The sequence below is a fragment of the Thunnus thynnus genome, chromosome 14 (genome assembly GCF_963924715.1).
Source record: "Thunnus thynnus chromosome 14, fThuThy2.1, whole genome shotgun sequence".
Classification (NCBI taxonomy): domain Eukaryota; kingdom Metazoa; phylum Chordata; class Actinopteri; order Scombriformes; family Scombridae; genus Thunnus; species Thunnus thynnus.
The window spans coordinates 4581398-4609205 of NC_089530.1; the positions used below are offsets into that span (position 1 = coordinate 4581398).

Here is a 27808-nt window from a genome sequence, read left to right on the forward strand (position 1 = left end):
ATAAAAGGGTGAGGATATGTGTATTGTACTTTCTACTAAGTCCATCCTGAATATCTCTTTGCCATTGCTTTCCTAAGACTTTAACCATTATGTCTATTCTCTTAACTACCAGAGGTTATAAACAAGCATATTGACATGGAACTCTGTTTTCATTGGTTTGATTGGTGGGGCATCAAGGCAAGAAATATTACAAACCTACTGTGGTTCATCTTACCTTCAGTCATACACCAGTGGATCCAAGAAAAAACTGGAAATGGAGGATGCATTTTTTTTATGTAGCGGTCAAAGCACCAATGAAGAATAAACTGTCACAATCACATTCACCATGTTAAATAAAGCTCTGAAGCACCTGCTTCACAATAATAACGAGGCCACTCCCTTCGAAAAAGCCATGATCTTCTTCCACACAGTCTTTTATTTGTAAATAATAAAAATGAACTCTTGAATATAAAACATACACATCAGTAGAGCCACATCTGTTATACAAACAAGAACTGTTGCAGTGAATACTTCGTCTTTCGTCTAGAATCGTGGTTTGGGAGTGGGGAGCCATGGGCTGTAAACAATCAGTATTCCTGGAGTAATACTGACAAAGGAAAGGGCAGTCGGCCACACCGCCAAGAGTTTCAACAGAAACATCTGCAAAATATGTCTGCAAAACCAGATTTCTCATTGGCTTTAGAAGTCCAGTCCAAACCAATAGTAATAAACAGGGGGGAGGGGGGTTTAAGGAAAACAAAGTAAACTTTGTTCCAATTGTTTCTGCATTTTTTTCTGCAACTGGGAAAAAATAAAGGCCTATTAGCGCCCCCCTGTGGCTCAGTGCCGCTCAGCGGCTCGAGCACATCGACAGGACGCAAATTCCCCTCAACAAGATCAGGAATGTTAGTGTGTCAGCGATGTTTTGTTTGTTCATAACTTAAGTTCAAGCCGCTCATCCTGATTTGTATGTACAAGGTGTGCATGTGTGTGTGTTTGTGACGGGTGTACAGTCAGATACACTCTTTTTATATTCATATATCTATATCTTTATAATTTCTGTCAAACTCATAATGATACTTCATATACATTTAGCTGTTATACGCACATTCTCTATCTCTGTCTCTAGCCCCGACTGTCTTAAACTACAGTTTAGACACCTACAGCCTCAGTGACGCCAGGGGCTCGAGTATGCTCAGTACTACAGAACAGCACTGTTGTTCAAAGGGTTCAAAGAAAAAACAGAAACAAAGAGAATCTTTTTTTTACCGGAGACTTCCTAAAATGGATATTTAGACCCAGAGTGGTAGGCGTGGCCTGGGAGGAGTTGATTCCCCCCATTGGTCCGCTCCTGTTAGGGGGCGGGGATGGCTTGGCTTTTCTCGGTTTGTATTCATATTCAGTACGAGCAAACTGTACAAGAACATGCAACATACAAGCTGGCCTAAAAGTATGTGGAACTAACACACATAGTCTAGTCTTTTTTTCTGTTTTTGTTTTTTTGAGAATTGTTCGTTAATTTGTCTCGTCTTCGATTTTACAAAAAGTAGAGAACAAAACAGAAACAAAACAAACGGAACAAAAGAAACGTGCATGCAGCTTGGGGCCGGGGCGGGATGTCCCCGAGTCATGCTGCTCCCTCCTACAGGGGGAGTTTGAGGGGTCAGGAAGGGGAAGAGATGGGGGGTGGTGGTGGTGGAATTTGGGCGAAGGGTGTTCGGGCGAATGTGACCTGAACCTTATTGTCGGCCTTTGGCGCAGCATCACTCGAAAACCAAACATACACACACACAGAGGGAGTCTGCACCTTATGGTACCATTCTGAACTCTAAAACGAAGAAGAAAAAATGATTCCAAATGAAAAATAAAAAGCAAATAGTAAATTTGGCCTCTATTTTCTTTCCTCTTTGTTTAGACAAAGAACAAAACTTTTTGTTTTGCTTCCGTCTGAATAAAGCAGTCAAGCTTTTCTTGTGCTTGCTTTCATATCTCACAACAAGGCTAAGAATGTGCACGTGCGTGTGCAGGCTCCCTTTCCTTAAAAAGGTTACCAAACCATGCCAAACCGCTGCCCCTCGTGCTCATCTACACCGACACTGTTACCATGGTAACACCGGTAGAGACGACAGCCAACCTCTATGTGATGGTACAGCTGCATGAAGCTGCATCAGTTTGCTACTTTACTATCTCGCACTCATCCCTGTGGCCTAGCAGTAAGCTCTACTCTGATTGGCTGGAGGGCTACTGGGTGGAGGACTCCACTTTGATCGGGTGCTCTGATAGGGGCTGCACGAGAAAGGAAGAACAAAAGAAAGAGAGAGAAGTGAACAATAATGAACGTGGACAGAAACTCCACTGCTGCAGCTCAGAGGAGAAAACAAAGAAAGCAAAGCTTTGAAAACAAAAAGGCGCAAGGAGAGGGAAGAGGGAAGGTGTGAGACGTGATTGTCAGACTCCAGCTAAGCTTTGATTGGCTAGTTCTGTCTCTCCCTCTCTCTCTTTCTCTCTCTCTCATTCCCTGTCTCTCCATCTGGTTTTTCATTGGTTGACCGAGGGCTTCTGGTTGTCGTCCTCGGGCGTGATCACGCCCTCTGCTCAGTTGTGGTCCAGTAGCTGTGGTCCATGATTTTGTCATTTAAGGTATATTGGGGGGTTTTGCGGTCGCCATTCCGGTCACTAGGACCGAACGCCCGGCGGCGGTCCTGAGCTGTCCAATGACGTCTGAGACGCCAGCCGTGTGAGCGGAGCTAATGTAGGGTCCACCAATGAGGACGGCGGAAACAGTTTGTACCAGCCAATCACCGTGCTTGAGAGGTCCAGCTCCTCCAATAGGATCTGTGCTACACCCATGAAACATTTGTGGTCCAATCGTCCATAGTCACCCCACACTATCACCTACAGGAAAGAAGGGTAGAGATTAGTCAAACTGGTGAGTGTTGAGCTGGGAAAAGAAACACACATTATGACTGCGTTTATAAGGAATTTCTTAACACACAAGGGTGGCAATAAGTAATTCTAGGCTTCAGAATGACCTGACTCAAGACTTTAAAGCAAAACTGATTGTTTGATTAACACTTTTGACCAGGAAAATAGAAATTCTCAAAGTCAGAAGTCACAAGAGTCCAAGCCAATTTCAAGTAAGAAAAGTCCAAGTCAAGTCTTGAGTCATCTACATATGAGTTTAAGATCATTTTCTTTACAATTGTTTCAGTATTTATCAAGTGAAATGAGACTTAAAATATTTGCTTTCAAGTCTCAAGTCAAGTTAAGTCTCTAGGGAGTGAAATCTCAAGTAAGTCAGTTTTAGTCTGACTCAAGTCCTCACACACTCACACACACACAGATTACCTGAAGCACCTTGCCCTGGGGACTCTCATCAAAGAGCAGATGCTGCTGGTAGAGGGGCTCCAGGGTCTTTCGTGCAATCTTAGTTTTCTTTTTGGCTTTACAAGTTCCATTATCCAGCAGGTACACCTTGACATAGGGAGCTGGAGATGGAGGAATGGAGTTAAGAGGGAGCAAACAGAGAAAAAGGGAAGACAAAGAGAGATTGGGAGGTGGGGAAGAGGTAAAAAATGAAGACGAGGAAGAAGAAAGGAGGGAGAAACTATGTTAGGTTGTGTTTGACATTCAGGCATCAGACAAAAGTGTTGTTTCTCAGGTTTGAGTGTGAGTGTGTTACCTGGGAGGGATTTGGAGCCTGGTTTGGGAGTAAGGCCGCGAGCCCTGATCACCTCCACCTCCAGCTGGCCTTTCTTATCCATCAAACCGATCTGAACATCACCTGTATGTATGGTAAACCCACAAACACACATATGAACCCCATTAGACAGTCAATTAGACACATTAGATATATTTAACTTAAAAATCATGGAAGTCTGTGGTGGAGTCCTCACTCACCCATGGCAGGTGTTGCTAGTGTTTGCCGGCCCACCAGCTGACCGGGGCCTAAACCGTCCAGGAAGTCACTAAACTGACTGTCAGCACCCAACCGCATCCCTGAGAAGATCAGACTGACACACACACACACACACACAAATCATTAAAAAATTCCCACGTCACCTCTCAAATCACATATTGTAAGAGAGAGGCAGAAACATTTGGTAATATAAACATTGATAATGGTTACAACACAGCACACTGCCTGACATAGTCTCTATGATGATATTACCGCAAGATGCAGCAGATATTTTGACATGTGCATAACTAATGTTTACTCTCAAGGTCTTGCACAGTTCAGTCAGACAACCTTGGCCACTGAATAAGAAACATAATTGTAGTAACCAATTATATTTCTTGTCTGTCACTTTTACCAGGTACCTTCTGATATAATAACAAGACTAAGAGTCTACAGCCACACAAGTGGCTATTTGAGGCTGTACTGAGGCACAGTGGTGCTTTGAGCTAAATGCTAAATTTTAAAATGCTGATTTTTCTGCAGATAAATGTTTACCATGTTCACCATCTTAGTTTAGCATGTTAGCATGCTAAAATTTGCTAATTAGCACTAAACACAAAGTAAAATTTAGACTGACAGGAATGTCATTAGTTCTGCAGGTAGTTGGTCATAAAAATTCAAAAAATTAAAATTTGGACCTGATGATGGCACTAAATGAAAAGTTAAAGGAGTACTCTACTGATTTAGCATAGCACTCCTGTAACATTGTCACACTCAATATGGACAATTTTAAAAAAGGATCAAAATGGATAGCAGCAGAACCAGAGGTATTGTCTTACTTATTCCACACATTCCTCTTCCTTGACAAAACCTGGAGCCTACATTACCCACAATGCAACTCAAGCAGATTCACTTGACTGTAAAGATTATGCTGGTAGATATTGCATGCTATTATAGCCTTGAGCCATACAGTGTAATCATTGTAAGTCACTTTGGGCAGTTCATCAGATTTCACACAGCTCCCTCTAAAAGCCACAAAAGGCTTTATACAACGTTTTTCACAGATGCAGTAGTACTCCCCAACACCTGGAAACACACTTTGATGTTTAAAATCAATCTAGTTTTCCTTTAAGGGATCACTGTTATTACATGTTATCCCATGGAGGAAATGAAAAAATGTTATGGTAATCCATCCAATACTTGTTGAGACATTTTAGTCTGAACCAAAGTAGTGGGCTGACTGGCCGATATTGCCAACCCTAGAGCCACGTCGCCAATGTAGCTATAAAAATGGAAGCAGCGTGCCCTTGTACCCTCAACCTTCAACAGAGTGTTTACCCCCAATAAAATAACAGATGAAGAATGACAGAGATCAGATTTGAAGTATCTCCAGAGTCTAATGTAGCCACAACTGCACCTACAGAAGCTCTTCATGGAATTTCTGTCGTCATTCTGTAAGTGTAAAGCAAAACTTAACTTGCTGGCATTGTCTTGCTTGTGAATAGAAAGTAGCCCTTTGAAAATATAATAAAATTCATAGACAGAGCTCCCATTCACAAGCACTGTCACAGTCCTTCCTGAGAATACTGTCCACCAAATCATGACGCTCTACCTCTTCCTAGTTAGGTTCTCACTATGTGCTGTAGTACACTGAGCAAACAGTCAACACAACAACCTTTCTGTGTTCACATGTAAGTCTTATATTGACAACAGCTGTAGACTGGACACATGCGTCAGTGTGTACGTACTTCCCCTCAGAGCTGTAGCTGTTCATGCTGCCATCGGTGGATTCTCTGCTGGCCTGCCGGTTCATGGCTGTCCCTCCTCGTGGGTACTCCACTGCCATACCCGTTTCCACGCTCCTCTGTATGCTGCTGCTGCCTGCCTTACCCACCTTCTTACCTGTTGATGCTTCTATGGCAAACACAGAAACATGGTGTTAAGCCATGGGTCTTTTTTGCACGTGCCATTTTAACCAAGGGTGTTATCAGTTATCAGGCATCTCATGTCATACGTACCCAAAATTCAAATTGGACCAGCATTTGTACATGACAGGATAAAGACTATAATATAATATAGGTTACAAGCTTTCAGACGCTGAGTTGTTTCTTTTTGATACTTCTTTGCAGAGATTTCAAGGTAGCAACTCTGACAAGCCTGATAACTATAGGCTGAGATCTATCGCTATGCGGGCCATCCCATGCAAATTAATATTCCATGGTGACCTCACCAACATATCAACAAATTTGAACACACAAAAAAATTCATATCAGGTTTTTTTTAATCTGGAGAACCCTTTAAACCTGCTATATTAGCTGATGAGGTCACTGCAGGAAAATGTGGTTGACATTAATATGACTCAGTCACCTACAGTATATCTTGAATGTTTGGCAGGGTAAGTGAGGGATTGAGGGTTGAGGGGCTGAGGAAATCATATAGTGTACATCCAACCTTAAAGGAAGAGTTCAGCTCTTTTTAAAACCCTGCTGTTTTAAGTCCACGAAAAGAACTATTAGCAGCGTCTCAGGTAGTGAGACATGGATATCAAGTCGGATTTAGTTTTATTTTGTTAGTAAAATTAAAGTAGTGACATTTAACAACAACAAACTGCTGGGAATTTGTTTTCTTGAGGCAGCCAGGCGTTTTCTAGAACTGAACCAGCCTTTAAACATGATTGTGGCAGAAGAGGGTGGAGTAAGGAAGCGTGCCGGAGACAGAGTTCGGGAAGGGCTGGAAGTGCTACCTTTGTCTGTCTATCAAAGCTACTCTTCAACTCTCCCTTGCTGTCATTCTCTCTGTGTGGTTCCCTGTCTGCCTGAGTTTGATCTATTCTGTCTGCATCTGTGTCTGTAAAAAGTGTGTTATGATGCTTTATTATGATTCTTTATTAATTTAATTTAACTTGAACCAATGAGAAGATCAGACTAATGTCTCACAATACAATTAGAGACACATCAGAAAAGTTAAATCTAGCAGCTGCTACATAATGTACTCAACCCTCTAAATGTATTTTTTTGTAATGTGTAATATGATATCATGCTCTATGTTTGATTATCAAGCACCCACAATGCACCTTTATGGCACCTGTAAGTCCTTATGAGCATCACCTGCAGTAAAGTGTTGCTTGTCATAGTTAAACTTTCTTTCTGTCTTTCACTGTGTGTCTACCTGCCTTTAAAACTGTCTGTCAGTCTAACTATTGCTTTACCTTTCTGTCTGTCCGCCGCCTTACCCGCCGCCTCTGAAATAACACACACAACAACAACAAATCCAATAAACAACAAAAACAGCAACAGTGGATACAATGGTAAACCTCTGTGTGTGTGTCAGTCTTAGTGACTGTCTGCTCTCTGCCTTACAGTCTGTATTGTGTGTGTGTGTGTGTGTGTGTGTGTGTGTGTGTGTGTGTGTGTCTGACCCCTCGTTCACAAATGCTGGTTTAAACTGTATCTGTAGTTTAGTCTGTTGATGTGTCCTGTAGAAATCACCTAAACACCACTAGAAGTTAGCATATCTGGTCTAAGTGAGGTTTGAGATCACAGAGTTCAGTAGAGGGCTCATATAAGGGTTCATTTCTAGAGTGTCTGACTAATTGTGTTATATTGAAAGGAATAGTTGGACATTTTGGGAAATGCATTATCTGGTGTAACACATTTGAAACTTTCAACCAGAGGAGGCAGTAAAACACTGCTTTGTGGGATTAAGTTACTCTTAAAGCCATTACTGGTGTTTTTCCATCAGTGGGACTCAGAAACTCGTAACCTGGAGCTTCCCATATCTGACCCTTTGAGAACTAAGGCAAGCTAAGGCAAAGGTGGCTGGTTCTGCCTTGCTTTCCATTGTATTTTACAAATTGGGAAGGATCAGATGTACATCTTGAATGAAATGTGTCCAAACTTTTGACTGGTACTGTAAGCAGTTGAAAAGGTGACAGCGAGACAGACGTTGCCATTTGTTCAAAAATGTGCGCTCCATTGTTCTTCGTTATATATGAAGTTAACAGTCCTCGCTGATGTACACACAGAAGTGAAACTGTGGTTACCGCTATGTTATTGTGTTTGTTGTAGTTGAGATGTGATGACACATCTGTTTGACTAATCACAAATGACAGTTCTGAGCATCCTCCTCCCTCTGCGAGTACCTGGAGCTTGATTTAGTACCACCTCCCAAAGGGTGCCAAAATTTTGCTCTCGGAGCTTATCTCCAAAGCAGGTGGAGGAAAGTGGAAACAAAAGCAGAACCCCAGACAACGGCTACAAGTTCAGTTATGGGTCAGTAAGTCCCAGTAATGGAAAAACACCATACATGTAGAATTTGATAAGTTCTGACTTTGGCACTTCCCAGTGGTCTCAAAAACAGACACTGCAACAGACAGCAATGTGCTTCTTCCCCCTGGGATTGTCTCTTTGTAGACAAACAAACCCATATGCTATCAGACTGATTTGATACTATAATCACATAAAAAAATTCTACATATAGTGGCCCTAAGAAAAAGTTAATGAATAACCTTTCAAGCAAAACCAGCTGCTTCAGCTTTACTGAGGAGGATAAACATCGTAGATCATTTTTCTCTCTGTTTATGATCTGCTAATGGAAGGTTTACCTTACAATATAAAACAGAATAAATGCCGTTAGAGGCTGCCAATCTTCTTGGCAATGGTATTGTTTATTTACAGTAATTATATTAATGTCTTAAAATGATTGTGAAAGGTATAATTTAATGAAATGGTACACACAGCAACTTTAAAGGCCTTCATTGAGGATCTAGGTGGAAGGGAAGTAGGATCATTATTGCTATATGATGTGTATTTCCACATGTTTCTTTGTGTGATGATTTCTCAGACGCTCTCTGACCTGTCTGGCTGAGTTGTGAGGTACTCCGGCTGCGTCTGGATGGCAGGATGGCGACAACACGTTGGCTGAGGCTCGAGCGCCGTTTTTTGATCCCGCTTCCCAGGCTTCCAAGTGCCGTGTCTGATTGGCTGCCGTCTGCGTGCTCCATGCCATAGATCTCACCACTCACACTGGTGCTCTTCATCATGTGGCGGCCCGTTGCGCGCATGGCCCGGCTGATAATCGTGTTTCATAAAATAAATCATGCTTATTTAAATATCACCTCATAATTCCTCTATTGAAAGGTAAGAATAAGTGAAAAACACAAACATGCATAGTTAGTGTGTAGTGTAGATGTGTGTGTGTGTGTGTGTGTGTACCTGAAGCGTCCCCGGGGTCTCTCTGACTGGATGGACATGTAGCTGGTGCTACTGATGCGAGAGGCACTGCTGGTTCGAGAGATGGCTGACACGTCGCTGACATCACTGTCTGAGGACTTATGGGAAATGTTCTCACTGCTCCTCCTCTGGTCCTTGTAGAGCTGCAGGAAAACACACAGATTTTTGCTATTACATGCTAGCCTGAAAAACCTGCAATCAATCAACTAATCAATGCTGATAATAATGCTATACCATGCTCACTCACACAGGTGTTTTCACTTATTGCAGCTAATTAGTCTGCAACTTCTTTAGCTGTTTGTAACTACTACCTAGTTACATTGTGTTGCACCTTTAAAACTTAAGAAATGTTTTAGTTAGTTCCTTAGTAGTGTAAATCAGTTGCTATGAAACATTTGTAGTGCCGTCTCCTTCCCTCTTCACTCTAAACGGGTTAGATATTAGCAAGCTGTGTGTTAGTTTTATCATTTAGTTCAGTTAGCTAACCAACAGTAACAGTAGCTTGTTTTTCTTTAGTGATGCTTACTTTTCCACCTACATTATAACCAGGCTAAGTTTCACCTCACGAAGAGCTGGGGCAGCCAGCTCCTGGTGTTACTTAATGTGACACTTAATGGAACTAAGTCATCATTAATGTTATTATTTACACCTGTGCTTTACCTGCAATGATGAGACAAGTGTCTGCTGTGAAAAAGGTCTATAAGAGGAGGTTTAATTAGGCAAATTAAGTGAAAACACATGATTGATGAATGTATGTAAAATAGCCTTTATAGTGCCCAATACTGCACTCTGGAAGTAAGATGAAAATGATATGTGTAGATGGTATTAGATCTGGTCCAGTCTGTGCCATACATTTCTGTGACACTTCGTTAACTAGTAGTTTACATGTTAATTAATACATATTTATTGTGAAATAATTAATAAATGAGTAAATGTAATGTCTTAATAGAGTGGTTGGCTACAGGTATTCATTAACCTTAGTTGATCTAATGAGACAGTTTGATCAGTTAGAGCACGGTATTAGTATATTTATTGGTTTCAAAAGAAAATCCCATTCATCTCACGATCAGAATGCTGTTTCAGAAACTTGAAAATGAAAGCTACTGTAGTGTAAATCTCTAATTGCTTTTTGGAAACCCTCCTTGTTATTCAAGCCTTGATCACCTTCTATCACTAACCTTCAATGTGTTTTAATCCATATCACAGCATTAGCTGCCACTTGGATGTTTTAGCCAGTTTGTGCTTGAAGATCTATATCAGATTTAAATCATTTCACATTCAGTCCTATGGGGGACAGTGTAATGCATCACAAAGACAGCATTTTCACGATGCATACAAAAAAGTTCTACTAATGGCATGTACACATGTGTGAAAGACAGGATATCGCCATTAAACTGTCAGTTTTCTGTAAGTTAGGGCTAGGAAAACCAGCAAGTATGGATTGTACATTTCAGTATCCAAGGTGTTAGGCACATTCTTGAGTGACTGCCCAGTTGGAACCAATTCATTTTATTGAGTGGTCTCCACCATTACTGAAACATAATTTATTACTTTCTTAAACAGTGAATGCAATTCACTGCGATGCACTTCAGCAGCATTATGGCTCATAATATCTGGCTGGAAACCCTCACAGTCCCTCTCCACTCTCCTGATGAGTTTGTTATAAAGTGTACTGTCAGGCTGAATGAAGCCAAAAAAGGGCTGAGGCCCACCTCCTGTTTGTTCTTCAGGGAACTGTCCAGGTCCTGTTGGCTGGAAGTGGTTGCAGCTGACACCCGGTTGGAATGAACCCTCCTCTGGAGCTGACGAACACACTCCTCTGCTACCAGGGCTTAACACACACGCACAAAATACAAGAAATTCAGATAACTCCCACTTAACCAGACACTGTGCTGTAAATTGACCCATTTGCACAAAATTAATGTTCTAGTATGGTCATCAAGGAGAACATTTTATGTCACAGGAAGTGACATAAAGGGGATACTTGTCAACAGTGTACACGTTGATGTTCAACTTTTCCCTTACTCAGACTTGATGATTCAGGTTTAAATGCACACATACTCATGAACACACACCTTGTTCTACGGTGTTGCTCTTGGGGGGAAGCTGTGGGAGCTGCCTCACTCTGCGGGCCGAGGAGGACATCACTGAGGAGGAAAGAGACACACCACCTTGGAGCAGGCCCCTAACACAAAATAATACGATAGTGAAGCAGACAGAGAAGAAAACAGACAGAGGGAAGAAGAGATGGAGAGAGAGAGGATTGGAGGACAAGAGAAGAAGAATGAACAGAAAACAAGGATGAAAAGAATGGGAGTAAAAAGGAGAGAAAAGGGAATTTGGGTCAGTATGTAGAGTACGTGAACCAGGGTGAACACTGCAGCACCGGTCACTCGCTGGTTGGATGTCACATTTCTTGAAGCAGTATTATTTTGACAATACTCTGAGGGAATGCAAAAACCGAGCAAAAAAACATCTATTCACACTTCATAAATTTATATAAAAACATTAAGTAACAGAATGTGGCTATAAAGCATCAGTTTGTGGAAATAAATCACAGCAACCATGTTTTGGTAAAAAAAAAAAAAAAATCAGTGGCAACAACATATTCACAAAAGGAAGCAAAGTGAAGCTTGTTCAGGGGTTGGCAGTGAGGAATCCTGTTACCAAAAGAGCAGCAAACAAAGATTTAGACAGTGAAAAAACAAAGAGAAGGTGTCACCAAAGAAAGCCTTCGAGCACAAATCCCACCATGTCTGCAGACAGTCATTCATTCTAATGCACTCTCACAGAAGACCCAAGAACAGGTGTATTACACTGTAAATGACCTACAATCACTTCGTCTTTTCCAGGTTTGTCTTTTCTTGGTGTTCTGGTCATTTTATTAAGCCGCTGTATTTAGAATAAAGCAAGTGTAATAAATGACTAATGTTTAATAGATTAATTATTCTAAAATACACGGTCCAATGATTATGCATATCTTAGTTACCCTTGTGTTTTACAAATTATCCTGGTAAAAACATTCAGATGTTGTTCAAGGGACACTGGAACAGACCAAAATATGCAACACAGGAATTTAACATCGACCACAAGTATGAACACTGCACTTGCACATCCACACCACACATATACAGTAGATACACAAATACAGAATAGCAGCAGCATCCGAGGCTGTTTTGTGGCAAAGACATGTCACATAAAGCACACACATACACATACTGACAAAAGTATGTAGGAGTGAGAGAGCAACCCTGACTTGTTCATCTCAAGCACAATATCTACAGAAAATGAGAAGGCAACTGCCTCTCTGTTACTGGGATAGTTACAGAGGACACATTCATTTGAGGGGAATCCCCTTACCAAGAGGCCGCAGTGGGGCCTTCTTTCCTCTGGAGCCCCTTAAGATAGAGGTGGGCTTGATTCTGATACACACACACACACACACACAAACAAATGCGACACAGTCACACAAGTGTCATACAAACCCAAAGCCCCGCAACACAGTGCACAAGCGGCAGCAATGCAGGAGCAGAAAGGGGAAAAAGTATGGGGTTGAGGAAAAACAGAGAAGGAAAAAAAAGCAACAGAATACAAATAAATAAAACGTGATCCAAATAATGTTAAATGAAACATTAGTAAAATCTCTTGCTTGCAGGTAGCATTCACCTTGATTTGCTAAACAATCTTAACCACAAAAAGTACACACTCCTTGAAGAGTGTGAGTATGGCTCAAGCAACTTAGGAGAATGCAGGTTATGAATGACCAACATCTAAACATCCAACCCTGTCTCCTAAAGATAACATTTATATATTACTAATATTTGCAACAGCAAATATCATTTAAAAGAAACATAATTATACCACTTTGGTTCAGACTGAAATATCTCAACAGCTATTGGATGGATTGCCATAGAATTTTGTATAAATATTTATGTTCCTCAGAAGGTGAATCCTGGCTATGGTGGTCCCCTGACATTTCCTCTAACACCACTATGAGGTTGACATTTTTCGTTGATTTTAGTGAAATGTCTCAAAAATCATTGGATGGATGCTATCAATTTTTTTCAACCCCTCTTTCAGCCTTTATCAGCCTCAGCTGCTGATATCGAATGAAAATTGTCATAGTCTCACCTCATACTAATAACAGCCAGATAAATTTGGTGGAATTTATCTGGATATGCACAAAATGCCTCAAAAGATACATAAACCTATTTCAAATCTTCACCAACTACCAGTTAAATACCAATAAATATTTAGCTTACAACTATCAAATGACGTCCATGTTTTATTGTGTGTCTATGTGACTGGCCATAAGAGGACATATTTAGAAACCCTGCCATAATCTAAGACTTGCTTACAAAAACACGGCTTCTTCCAAACTGGTAAGTGGGTTTGAGACAAGCCCCCAGGAACAGTGCAAGGCTGTGAAGCCAATTTGTAATAGTGGCCAAACCATGTAATTACAACTTTGTGTCTGTCACGTGATGCACACTGGCCCAAAAAATAGACTTGCATTGTGAAAGAGATGTCTGTAAATCAGCGGATACATCTTTTTGAGCATCACAGCCCCTGCAAAATGATTCGTTTCACTATCAGAATTTGATCCATTTGGTCCAATAACATTTGGAAAGTTTAGAAGAGCTGCACGATTGAATTATTTTAACCCTATTCAAGTCGGTGGAGGGCTAAACCATAAGTTAGTGGGCTCGGCCGGCGGAAGTATCTGGCAAGCCTGCTCTAGTCAAACTAGTCTAGTCTAACTTTTCTAGCCTCATGCGCCACTGAGCACCTTTCATAGGAATGAATGGAGCCCCGCCTCCAATGCTGTATCTAGTTCTCTTTATACATCCATGGTTTGAGAAGCTACAATAGCCATTTTTAAAAAAAGAAATTTGAGATTGGTGTAATTTCAAGCTCTTCCTATCAGTCACCTCATACACTAATGTTTGACATGTGCTGAGCCTACAGTACATGCCTTACCTGCCACTGTCAGAGAGCTTCCTGCCAAGAGTCTGACATTCAGGTGTTTCCAGGGTCCGAGGCTGTCTGGAGAATGGTGGATGAGCAAAGGGAACACAGAACAGAAAAAAAGATGGATGGATGGATGGGTGGATGAGAGGATGGAAGAGAACATGATGGAGGATAAATCATTTAGATTTAGAAGAGTCTGACTCTGTCTGGGGGCTGTCATTGGCCTTATAAGTTTATGATCTGGAAAACAGGAAATAGGAGGCATGCTGTGATGGATGGTATGGTGGTGATATGAATAAGGAGTGCCACACATTCATGCTTCATCTGTAACTCTGTGTGTGTGTGTGTGTGTGTGTGTGTGTGTGTGTGTGTGTGTATGTGTGTGTGTTGTGTGTGTGTGTGTACCTCTTCTTTGTACTGAGGTGAATTAAAGTCTCTTGAGTAGGAAGTAGCATCCATATTCTCCATTCATGGACATGAGGATGACAAGGATGATACATGCACCGCCACACACACACACACACACACACACACACACACACAAATGAACACACACACAACCACACTTATGAATTATGAACATTGTGAATTCTAAGTCAATGCTGGGCACTAAGCCTTGAAAAACAGAGACTTCTCAAAGACTGAGAGGAGAAGGCGAGCACACAGAAGCTGCAAATGCAATTCTCAGAACAAAAAGTAAACTCTGAAAGACTGCAGGAAGCAAACTCAACAAGGCGGGATTTCACACCATAACCAGTACAAACTACAAGTTCAAAAAGAGCAGAAACCAAGGCTAAATACAGTGAAGAAAAGATAGAAAACCAACAGGACAAAACTATGGCAACAACCACAACCAGGGACGAAAACTATCGCTACAACTCTTGTACAGTACAAGTACAAACCACCAGAAAGCACCACCCACGAACTGAGGAGCCATAATAGCAACCCTTCACACAATGTGAGTGACAAATTGTAAAACAAAGTAGAACTTCTGTGCCTAGAGGACATTGTGACTTTTATTTTGATTTTAAGTTCTACGTTGTAAATCATGTTCACTCTCACTGTGTCCAACTAATTCATCACCACATACAGTACCAGGGGTTTAGGTTTAGCAATGGAGAACTAAACTGCAAAAGAATAGCTTGTGATTTTATCTTGTATTTCATAAAATAAAGTGAAATCACACAGTTGCAACTGCAACTATTACTGGCTTCAAGAAAATAATAATTTCAGTTTTAAACTAGTTTAAGAAATAGTTAATGAAGCTTTAGCCAGCAGGCAGTTAGCTTAGCATAAAACCTGGAAACAGAGAGAAATGGCTAGCCTTGTGCCAAACATTAAATCCTGTTTGTTTAACCTGTACAAAAACTGTGTAAAAAGGTGTAAAAAGGATAAGTTGGAGTTATATGCTACATTATTCCTTAGACAGGAACAGTGACTTCCTGGAGTTTTATCCCCTTGTTTCCAGTCTTCATGCTAATCTATGCTAACCATCTCCTTCATATTTAACTGACAAATATGAGTGGTATCTGTCTTCTCATCTAACACTCTGAAAGCAAATAAGTGCAGTTTCAAAAATGCACAACTATTACTTTAAAGGCATTTGAAAATGTGAAAATCAGCTTTTTTCCTTCTGCATTAAGTCAAATTAAAACAAATTGTGCTTGTTTGATTTGATACAAGATAAAGTCACTCCCTACACATAGTGCTTTTATCAAATAGAAAGATTTGCAGTGGTTTAGGTTACAAATTCACTTCCAGCTGTTCACATAAATATCAAAACTTGGCAAAGATATTGGTGTTAGCTGCAAATATAAGGTAGAGCTTGACATCTGCCTGCACCTAATAAGACCCAACTGAACCCGGAGGATTTAAGTAAAGTTTGAGAGAATGAGTTCCTTACGTTGATGAAAATAGTAAAAAAAAAAAAATTAATAAATAAAAAGGAAATTGGTAACATATTTAATGATGAATCGCATTTTTCTCATAAAGAGCCCTTTAACTTTCATTTAGATTGAACAGGAAAGTTTAAGGTTTGGGCCCCAGTGGCATCAGATTTTAAGGCATAAGTCAAGCTCTAGGAAGCGGTTGGGGGTCCACAAAAGGGTACCTGTCATCTTCAGGGGAAGCGTGTTGGATTAGAATCCTGGGACTTGCGGGACGTCTCCGGGGCAGGGAATGGGACAAAGATTTTCTATGTGTACACGGGGAAAAAAATCACTTCATTGAAAAAAATCCCTGGTTGATAATCTAATATGCATAAGAGGGCAACAGCCACTGCACACATGCATTCTCCTAAACAATGGCCACATACCAACATAATACAGCACCTAATCTGGTTAGATTGAAAAAGTGATTTTTTTTCCTGTTTGCAATTTCCCACAATTCAGACAATGTTGGCATCTTCTGGGGGAATTTTTTAAAAATAGTAGCCTTGATTGTTGACAGAGATCATTTTTAACATGGTCAAATTTTACAACACCAGTATACCAATACCTTGAAATCTAGGGGTGCAACGGTACGTGTATTCGTCCTGAACCATCATGGTACAGATGTTACGGTTCAGTGCATGCAGTCACACAAAGAATATGCTCCATGACCCAAACAATTACTGTCAAAATAGTTTAATAATCCACTTCCTCCAATGTGCAGAATAATAACTCTAGAGCGCGAGTTCCACCCAGAAGGTTTTGGCAGCGCATTACTTAGCTGTAGTATGCTCATGGGTGTATGCTAGCCGGCTTAGCCAAGGTAGCCTGGTTACCCTGCAGTGTTGCTGCTATCAGAATGACAAACGAGAAACCCATAACACTGACCGAGTGCAACACTATTATTAAATATGCTCTGTTATCTCCATAGTGAAATGATACCACCTCTCCTCGTCCCCCTCCCCTCTATGATGGTTGTCTCAACCGTCATTTCTGACTTGGTCAGACAGCAAGAACCAGTTCTAAGAGAAAAATGTAGTTAAAGTATGAAAGTAAAGGTAGTGGTAAAGGCAGTGGTTTGGTCCCTCTGAATTTTTTTATTTAACCTTTATTTAACCAGGAAGTTAATTGAGATTGAAATCTCATTTCCGAGTGAGACCTGGCCAAGACAGCACACCAGTTACAGTTTAAGTAGAAATAAAACACAGCAGATAGGGAATACAAACATCAAATACACAAAGAAGAGACTAAATCCAGCTCATACAGGCAGTTACTTTTCATGGACTTTTAACATGGCTTTAAATTTTTCTATATTTTATATATATCATTATATATGACATCATTAGATTATTAATACTGAAGCATCAGTGTGTAAGCAGCATGTTACTGTTGTAGCTGCTGGAGGTGGAGCTAGTTTCAACGACTTTATATATAGTTAGACCATAAATCAGCATAAAACAGCTGTCAGCAGGTGTCCTGACTCATTGCAAGAAACAGAAAGCTTGTTTTCCTTTTCCACTGCAGCACAACTAAACTGTTTCAGTAATAGTTTCCTCTGCAGCACCACTAAACTGTTTCAATAATGGTTATGGCCAATGAGCCATTGTTGGATGTTTATATTTTTCAAAATAAAAGACCAAAATGTTATTTTCTACCTTTCCTCTTTTTTCTGCTGCACTGAAATTGTACCGAACTGTGACCCCAAAACAGGGGTATATACTGAACCGTGAATTTTGTGTACCGTTACACCCCTATTGAAATTATATATAGGATATATATTACCCAAATTAATGTAACAGCAAGTCATTGCAAAATCAGAAAGCCAAGCCTTTTCATGCACAGAGTAAAAAGCTAATTGTGCCTATCATGGCTACAAGTTAAATATAATGCTTCAAGGGGCACCCTAGTCGCCATGGCTGGATTAACCTGTTAGGGGTGCCTCATGCAAACATTTCCTGTTGGTCCCCTACTGACCCCCACATACCACCCTCTTTGTAATGTGTATGTATCCTATGCCTGTTGACATTTCTTCCAGTGCAGTAGTAGTACTCCTGTGCTGGAATAACACTTAATTTGTGTTCATCTATGGTAATTTGAACAAACCCAAATTTTCATAAATACACATCATGTAGCACACAAACTAAAAACTAAAATAACAGGCCTTTTAAAACTAGATTTGATGTAGGGTCCCTCTGCAAGACAGGACCACAATATTAGCTTGTAATGCCTTACTTAATGCTTACTTTAGTGGTGCAAATTCCCCAACAAATTTGCAAATAATCAAATTACTGAAACCAATTAAATTTTCAGTGAAACTGAGGCTTTCCCTGGGTATTTGGGCCCAAGAGGAAGTTGCCTGCTTTGCCCGGCTGATAATTGCCTGGTGGCCCATGGGTTTAGGGCGCAGACCATGAAATGCAATGTCCCTGATTCGGTTCTGGCTGGGACATTTCGTTGCATGCCATTCCTCAGCTCTCTCTCCTTTTATTTCCTGTCATCTGTCATGTAATTAAGGCAATGAATGCCCAAAAAATACTAAAAAAGAAATTCAAGCTGCAATAATTGGTTTTTCAGAATGAAATTCCCTCTTTGTGTTTCCATGAACAGTATTTCCCTCTTGAGTAGTGTGGTAGAAATACATCCTGGCAGGCACATATCGAGTTTGCTGTCGGGAAAACATACCAATGACAAACCTACATGCAATTGCCAGGATGACTATACCCAATAGAACATAACAAGAACTGTGAATTAGGCCCCTCATCTCTTATAGTGTCACACTACAAAGGTATGACTTCACAGTCAAGTCTTTCAACATACAAATGGTTCTTTGATTACGCTGTGGATGATGGTTGACCAAGAAAGCAGTGCAAGCACCACAGATCTCTTTGGATCAAGCTGCACAGCTGGTTACATGCCTATTTTTTTGATAAACAGACCTTGGTGACAATGGGATTGGAAGTGAGGTATTACTAAAGAGTGTAGTTGAAAAATTAGGCACATCAGTGGTTGAAGGGTCAGTTCTGCTGAAGACTGGATTGTGTGAAACTAAGTGGGATCAAACAGGTTGGTTGGTGAAGTATTTCATCTTTAGCTACAGTAAGTAGAGCCTTTGGGAAGGTGTACAACTGGAGGTGCACCATTTCTGATGTTGGGGTGCCAATAGTGCCCCTACTTTGATGGGTCAATGAGGATGTCTAGATACTTTTTTTTTAGATTTAGATTTTAAAATTAAGCAATTCTGAAATTTAACAAATAGAAGTATTATAAATGATACTTGTTAATGATCTACTCCAGGCAGTTTTGAGAAATCATTGCACCTTCATACACAATTTGAGGATTGTGCCAAAGCAAAGGAGCTGCTGGATGAAAGAGCAGAAAGACAGACTGGAGTAGTGTACAGCAGGAGTCTGAGTGGTGTGAGGAGGGGGAAGCTTAATCTTCAACTAGTGTAGGACCATTCAGAGGGGGAGAAACTACAAAGACCAGAAAGGTAGGATAAGAGACTACATGAGGGGTGATGGGGTACAGAGGCTGGTACCTTTCAGACTCTGGTGAGGGGACATGATTGTCTGGAGTTAGACAGTTGGCACTAGCGCTCCTAACCCTGTCCAGAGAAGGTTGAAGATCACTAGAGGCAGCACAGCACAACATGCCATCCAATGGAGGAAGAGGAGAGGAAGAGAAGGAGACAGAAGGAGAGGACAGAAACAAACACAAAGAGAAAAACAATGGACAAACAGAAAAAACATTTTAAAAGAAAGTCCGGTTAGGTTCCCAAAATCATAACGCTAATCTGAAAACCATGACTGGCTGGTTGACGTAAGGATGGGTATGTCTTTAAGTTGTCATGGTTGTCATGGAGATGGAATACTGTATGGCGGAAAACGTGTTTTTTTTAATTGTCATGGCATAGGATGGAATGATCTCTGCACTTTTTTCCCAATCTTGCAGTTTTACAATCATATATTTAACCATGGATAACAATCTGTATGCAGACGTGTGCGTGTCTTACCTAACCATCACCTCATCTGTCAACATTTGAATGCGGTGTGTGATGGAGCGGCGCGTTGCCATGACCATGTGCGATCCCACGACAGAGCTTATCTTTCGACATGCAGGCAGCGAACTAGTCACAAGATGAAATTTTCAAAAAGAGCATGCATTCGCAAATTAAGAAACAAAAGAAAGGAAAGAAAGCTGAGATTGGGAATCTAATCTGCGAAGCTCCTACTGCTGAGGAAAATACTCACATATAAAGAAGTCCACAGGCTTATGGAGATCTCAATCTTATCTCCTTCTACTATAAATATGTGAAGCCTTGCAGATGTCCTAACTCTAACATTGGTGATTATCAGGTTTTACTACAACAAAATAATGAAGTGCTTCTCCATTGATTGGGGGAAAAAAAAATCACACTGACAACACAAAATGTCTCATAAAAGGTCTCAGTATGCTTCAAACAACGTACTTGTAACATCAACTAACAGTTTGTGAAAGGCCCTTTCTAACATTAGAAACAGATGGATGCATCCAATAATTTCCTGGACTTTCCTTCAATCTTCCTTTATGAAGAGACTGTCCCAAAGTGTTTGCAATTATTCATATTTGTATCATATTTGTATCCTTCAAGAGTGGCCATAGATTTTAGATGAAAGAGGAGCTATTTTTCAAAAGTAAAAAAGTGCCATTAAATTGAATCCAAAGACAATTTCTCTTACTCATAGTCAGAGCATTTCTGAGGCTTGCATGGGCGTGAAAATGGTTGAATCATCAGTACAAAACATTAAGGACTGTGTTTGAAGAAATCCTGAACATTTATTTTGATTTAAAAATTCCATGTCAAAAAATGTCTACGTAAAAACTTCAGGACAGAAGTTAACTAGGACTCCCAAGGTGCATTTCACAAGAAACATCCAATCGCAAAGCTTTAAATTGTGTTCCATGTGCTACTTATGGTAGGTGAAAGCCTAAGATTATGCAGTTAAGAAAACATAAGCAGCTTAAATCAACTAACCTCCAGATTCTGGGTCAGTTTTTTTGATTAATTCAGCAACTATGACGATGTGTTTTAGCCTCAACTGCAACAATGTGTTCTGAATTCATAACAGATCTATTTTGCACCTCTGACTGGTTTATTTGCCATTGCGATGGTACTTGAGGATTATGGGTATTGTAGTCACAGTGGCCGGCAATAACATAAATCTGTGTAATAGTTACATTACCCACTTGAAACTCATGTTTCCGTGTTTCAGTAACATTGAGGATACTGTTAAAAGTAGATATGGGAATACAGACTGGGGAAAATACTTTCGGAATCATCTTTATTTGGAACAGATATAAACACTGTTTGTTTGAGGCATACTGAACCCTTAAACTTACCTGTTTGTGTTTTTTTGGATACCATTGAATAAAAGTGGCATCTTGGGGGGGAGTGTGTTATTGTGCCTAGTCGATCTCCTGAATTTAGCATGCATGCAGCAGACAGAAGAGGGAAAATGGGAGGAATGGGTGGAAAAAGAGAACAAAAGAAGTGTGTGGGAGTGTTTGGACAAACAGAAAGTTCCTTCAGCACAAAAGATGTGGCAACTTATCCAGTGATTTTATGCACAATGTAGTATGTTATTAAGCTTTTAAGCATTTAAGGATATTGTACAAGAGGCTCATCAGCTGATTTAATCCATTTCTACTTCAAGACATTTACTGTACTAGAAAAGCAAGGCAAGTTTCATGTTTCAGAACTGTCGGTCAGAATTTCTGCGAAACAGTCAGTTTCTCAACAGCGTAATTCTTGCAAAAATCACTGGCAAAGCATGAAGGTTTTTGCAGTGTAAGCGAGTATAACTACTGCATGGCATGACTAGCATACAAGCTTCAAAAGCCAGCTTTCATCCCTACTGACAGGCTTAAAACACCTTCCTCTCTCAAACACATCCATGTGTACAGACAGTACATACAGAAAGTGTTTATTGTCTTACTATGTTTCTATCACAGACAGGTATGGTTGTACCTGTTATAATCTGCCTCTCATGAGACATACAGATGTGTTCTCAGGAATGTAACTTACCTCTATGACTGTGTGCATGGGTGTGACTACACTTGATACATAAACGTTCTTTGACATATAAAAAATCTTGATATCTAAAACTGTATCAGTGTATAGGAAAAGAGTGCAGAGACAAGATCTCTGAATCATTTTAATCACAAAGCTCAGATTGAATTGGTTGATAATCACTGGTTTGATTTTTACAAGAGGGCCGAGAGTGAATCCTTATGGATCTTTTCATGACACAGATGTTGAGCAAACCTTGTGTGTTTATTCTAGCCCTAGTAACCCATGCTGTTGGCCTGGTTGTGGAATAGCAGTTCGCTACAGTAAGAAGCACAGTCCTGTATACAAGCATGGTCCTGTAGTGTCCTCTTGTGGATCTGAGGCAGTAGTACAACTGAACAACCACAGAATTTCTTTCTGCCTTTTTATAGATTTCAATTTTTCCTAGAAATGCCAGTTTCAAATCTGCTTCGTAATTGCCTACCTGTCACTTTCCTGACAATCCATTTTACCAAACATAATGGCTGGAACTGAGTCTCACTTCAGTATATTTCTTTAGGTCTGCAATTTTACTCTTACTGAATTATGTTGCAATTTCTTATCCTTTTTTGTGTAACAATACAAAGACCATTATGTAACTTTATTGCCTTATGTATAAAGTAATGCAACTTTTATTCTGACATTTTAAATTTACTTTTACACCTATAATACAGAAATCAAACTCAAACCCAGAGCCAAAATGTAAACAATATGTCATGATTGGCCAATTTACCTGGTGTGGAGGCACTCAGCACTTTTGCCTCGCATTGACTGGTGGATCATGATGACCTCACTGTGGTTACCATGGGGATGGATGACACATGAGGAAATCAACAACAGTCAAAAAACCAGAAGAGCAGAGGGAGAAGAGGGTGAATAGGAAAGAGAAGCTCTCGCTGATTTCTATACATAGATGACACACACATACACACACATAGAAATGCCATAGATTTTTGCAACCAAAGCCTTTTTGTCTAAAGACTGCCCTAAAGTCACTACAACATGACAATCAACTGATGGGTACTGCACCAAGCTCTGTTCAAGTCCAAAGAAAATAATTGTAATAAAAGAGAAACTCAGTGAAAGAAAGTGCAGGAAAAATGAAATATTAAAGATAATTGCAAACAAAAGAATTTAACCTTTTTGATAAAATGAGGTTTTGCCAATACCGATGACAGACATTCACACTTCACAGATTCCCTCCGCAACGGACACAGTTTTGCACAAAAAACTATTGTCTCATACCAACTTTGCATACAAATATGCGGTCACTATCACACACAATAAAAGCAAACAGTAAGAGAATAATTTCTTTGACAAACACTGAAACGACTGATGACATTTAGTCTGACTAGATGTATTATGAGTGGTTCTCACACACACACAGACACACACCTGTCATCCAGGTACTCCTCCTCCTGGTGGCGACCTCTGGCAGCGTCGTAGTAGCGGGTTGGAGAACGAGAACGACGAGCGTGAGGAAGTTCATCATCCAGACTCCTGAAAGAAATACAGAAAGACGGAAAGAAAGAAAGAAAGAAACAAAGACAGAAAGAAAGAAAGAGGAAGGAAAGAAAGAAAAGACATAAAGAAAGAAAGACGCTTATGTCAGGTTAGTGGTCAGGCAGTATTGCAGCAGACTCTTGGCGGGGCTCATTTGGCTCGGTCAGTAAAAGCAGAGCTGGCAGCACTGTGTGTTCTGCATCAGACAGACATTTCATAAGTAGATGGACTCTGTTTGCTGGCTTCCAACAAACTCTCTTATTCCTCCTCTCTCTCTACCATGTTGCACCTGCCTCTTACAAATATTAGACAGATGTCTCCTCACCAGGATGATACTGGTCCTTTAACAGGACTAAGAGTCAACAGCCATGCTAGCATCTCTATGAGGCTTTACTTTTACAGAGGTGCTTTGAGCTAAATGGTGATGTCAGCATGCCAACATGCTCACAAACACATTATGCGGATGTTTAGTAGGTATAATATTTACCATTTTCACCATCTTAATTTAGCATAATAGCATTTGCTAATTAGCACTAAACACACACATAAACCAAAGTGCTGTACAAATGGAAACTTTGACCTGAAGATGGTGCTAGATGAAAGGATAGGGAATCAAAGTTGTTACAAATCACCCTGAGGAGCACATGAATGTCTGCACAAAAATTTGTGCAAATCAATGTAGTACAAGTTGATGTGGCACTACAGGAAAAGTCAGGGATCAAAGTTATTGGGCTTCATCCTCAACCTCCCAAATTTCGTGGGAATCCATCCAACAGCTGTTAAGATATTTCAGGCTGGACCAAAGTGGTGGTGATGCATGCCTTACTATCTCAATTCTTAAATACAACCATGTCACAGGAGTGAGCTAGGAGTCCAAAGCACTGAAAAGTTCCTTTGGTCAAGCTGACCATAGCGCCCGCTCTCCATGAAGTGCAAAATTACAATTTTTCAAGCCTACATGAGCTTAAAAGCATTTCATACTCAAAAGATTTGGGTCTATCACCTTTAATATAGTCAGTCTTCTTTTTCCTCAAAATGCTTGACTCATAATGATGCATAAGTAATATATTACTGCTTTATTCATGTCAAAAATCAGCATGTTTCTCTTGTAACCTTGTGCCAACCTCTAACCCTCACCTCTGGGTGGGAACGTTTGGTGGCCGTGACCGGATGCGCCCCTGCTCCTCGCGGTGCGGGGAGACTGAGCGGGAACGTATGTGATGGGTGGGTGTCCTCTGCTGATCAGGCACCTCCAGGGTAGACGTGGGCTCCCGTTGCCTCCCCCTGCCACGCTCATCTGCTGCTGAAGTGCAGTGGCATTGCACATGCACATATGAACACACATGCATAAGTAAATGTGGAGTGCACAGAAATCAATGTAAACATGGCAAACATGGAGAAAGAACTTCAAGCCATTCTTCATTGGTTGCCAGTGCAAACCTAATACAGCCCTGATGCACAGTTGATTTAGAGTGAACACTACAACGGCCACCTGGATAACACATAGTATCTTAGCTTAGATAGGACAATGGATAATAACTATAATATTTAGAGTCAAAGTATGTAATAATGACAAATTAAATAGACTTTAGCAAAACGGCAGTCTGTACCTTAAACCTTCATACCTAGATATGAATTATTGTCACTCAATATCATCAGTAAATAGAAAGCAGTATATGTGGTGTTCAGTACAAAAACACACTCCAAATCAGGAAATGCAACAAATGTGTTTTCCCTTTTAGTATGTGATTTGGTATTTGTTGCATTTCTGGATTTGGGGTGCGTTTCCCTTAATGTTTTCGCTTTCACTCTTGTGTGTGCTTTATCCTTAGGGGCCACCGTACTTCTGGCTGAAGACTATGCCATATGAATGGAAAAAACTCAAATCATTTATTTATCAAGTCCCACGTTTTAGCTTCTATGTAGTTGGAGCCTGTAAGTGGCATTAAAATCATCCATGTGTTTTATAAAGATGGTTTACTCTAGTAATGATTAATACACAACAACTACCATTATCTGATCTAAGAGGACATTTGACCTATGAGTGATAAAATGTTGCTACTGTCTTGTGGAATATATGTGAGTGAACATGGCTAAAAAAATATATTTCTGTTAAATGTTTCTGCAGTAATTTTATCTGCACAGTCTCCCATTACTGTCCTTATTCACTGAATTAACTAGTAAAGTATACATTAGCTAAATGTGCATTATATACAGTATTTATATATACACACACACACACACACACACACACACACACACACATATATATATACATACATACACAGTCTTCCATGTCACACCATCACATATTTAAATAATGTACAATTTAGATTTACAACTGTATCAACACGTAAGCCTAGCATATCAAAGTATTTACTTTACTACTACTTTTTACTCTTAAGAAAACATACATGTTAACATGTTAGCATGGTGCCTGGCAGCTACAACAGGACAACCTGTCCCTTGGTTACAGACTAATAAAGATTAGACTAATAATAGAACTGCAGCAGGCTATTTTTCATTACTGTGTACTGTATTTTTAAAATGTAGTAACAAAAAAAGCAGAAAAATCTCTGAAGATAAAAATATAAATAGAGAGATCGGCCTTGAAGAGATCTGTACAACTGTGTCAGGCTTTGTTGTGATCCCAAGGTCACTGGCTTCATTTCCAAGAGAACAGCATCTCAAAGCTCACAGTGGGCCATTAGTTTTGCTTTGGAAAGTGCTACCAAGGCTTTACTTCATTTATTCCTACCATGCATGGGAATTAAAACAAAAAGTTGGTTAAAGTGATGTGGGGAATTTTGCAATCCCTCCTGTCTGTTTTTGACACAGAACACATATATACACACAGAAAGGGTTTGACTGATATGGTTTGTTAGGAGATAATGCAAGCTGAATCTCAAAATAATTTAATGCCAAAATAGAATTCCATCAATTTAACTATTCAGTGTTTTCTCAAGAAGTTTACTCTTGTTCTCTTAGAAAGTGTCTGAAACAACCTATAAATCATTATCCTGAGGTACAAAAACTCTACATTGATATTCAGGATGATAAAGTTTTTCATACTGATGTGGAATTTGATTAGATTTTAGGTATTCACACCAAACATTTTACTACAGTCTCCACTTTCTACTGAATCCCCCAAAACTGATATGAATAGTAATTTAATATAATTAAATGTATGTTATGTAATTTAGTAATAAATGTTTAATAATAAGCTTTTTGTATCCATACTTTAGACTGATTCTTAACAGCCCATACATATATAAAAACCTATACCAGTCTAACCCTCACATATGTAGACAAACACTCAAACAGACATCTACAATATACAGATGTACACTAATACATACACAAACAAAAAGCTCAGTGTTTCAACATACAGTACACGGTAGGACTGTACTTTCTACTTTGCTAATGGTTGAACTGAATAAAACTGTCACCAAAAGAAATGAATGTCTTTAAGGTGTACTTAAGATGTGACTCATTCCCAAGCTCGTCTGAGGCAAAACTACTATATCTGAGTGGAGCATGGAGCCAGCCCCATGCCAACATGTAGTCTACAACATGACAGTGTTTCCCATACACTGATTTATTTGTGGTGAACACTCATACTGTAATTTTGTTGTTATCTGTGTTTTTATATTCACATTTTAAGTAATTTTGGGGACCTATTATGCTAATTTCCAGCTGTATATTTTTAATTTGGGACTCCACTAGAGTAGCTTTGCATAATTCGCAGTCCAAAAAACTCCTTATTTATCTTATACTGGCCCTTTATGCAGCCCCTAAGTTCAGCCTCTGTCTCTAACAGGCAGTCTTAGTCTCTTAAGACCTCCCTCCTGATGAGCCCACTTTGTTCTGATTGACCAGCTTTCCAGAAGCCTGTCAAGGGGCAGCCGTATCAAAGTTGTGTTAAGTCATTGCTGATGAAAACCCAATATTTCCTGCTTTTGCTGCTTCATACTAAAAGCTTTTATTAAAAGCTTAAATGACTAAATAACAGAAGACTTTTATTATGAAGAATTTACAAGAAATGAAACATGTTCATCACAGAATTAGCAGAGCTTCATTAGCGGCACTAAAAAACAGTCGACATAACAACATATGGAGATATTTGGAGCTCTTTGTTGAGCAGATCAGTTAGAAATAATGCAGGGAGGAATAGTTCAAGCAGAAACAGCCACAGTGATGATGGTGTTTG

The 27808-nt window shown here is 39.9% G+C and overlaps 1 protein-coding gene across 14 annotated transcripts in view; it reads right to left on the bottom strand.

Moving 5' to 3' along the window:
- Positions 1 to 395: 395 nt before the first annotated feature.
- LOC137196633 (regulating synaptic membrane exocytosis protein 1-like) overlaps positions 396 to 27808 on the bottom strand; it is a 275917-nt gene continuing 248504 nt past the window's right edge. For 5 of the 14 annotated variants that reach the window (XM_067609385.1, XM_067609372.1, XM_067609370.1 and 2 more), the window contains 19 exons: positions 24736 to 24901; positions 23491 to 23595; positions 22829 to 22888; positions 21387 to 21464; positions 20020 to 20133; positions 19546 to 19635; positions 16190 to 16273; positions 14485 to 14541; positions 14089 to 14154; positions 11184 to 11293; positions 10821 to 10939; positions 9091 to 9251; positions 8732 to 8946; positions 7086 to 7118; positions 5626 to 5791; positions 3880 to 3992; positions 3662 to 3763; positions 3328 to 3467; positions 396 to 2874 (listed from right to left, as the gene is read on the bottom strand). In XM_067609385.1, coding sequence (XP_067465486.1) covers positions 2656 to 2874; positions 3328 to 3467; positions 3662 to 3763; positions 3880 to 3992; positions 5626 to 5791; positions 7086 to 7118; positions 8732 to 8946; positions 9091 to 9251; positions 10821 to 10939; positions 11184 to 11293; positions 14089 to 14154; positions 14485 to 14541; positions 16190 to 16273; positions 19546 to 19635; positions 20020 to 20133; positions 21387 to 21464; positions 22829 to 22888; positions 23491 to 23595; positions 24736 to 24901 — 2198 coding nt within the window. In that variant the 3' untranslated portion in view covers positions 396 to 2655. The remainder of the gene's footprint in view (positions 2875 to 3327; positions 3468 to 3661; positions 3764 to 3879; positions 3993 to 5625; positions 5792 to 7085; positions 7119 to 8731; positions 8947 to 9090; positions 9252 to 10820; positions 10940 to 11183; positions 11294 to 14088; positions 14155 to 14484; positions 14542 to 16189; positions 16274 to 19545; positions 19636 to 20019; positions 20134 to 21386; positions 21465 to 22828; positions 22889 to 23490; positions 23596 to 24735; positions 24902 to 27808) is intronic. The other 9 variants (XM_067609373.1, XM_067609371.1, XM_067609374.1 and 6 more) reach the window with 9 other exon arrangements.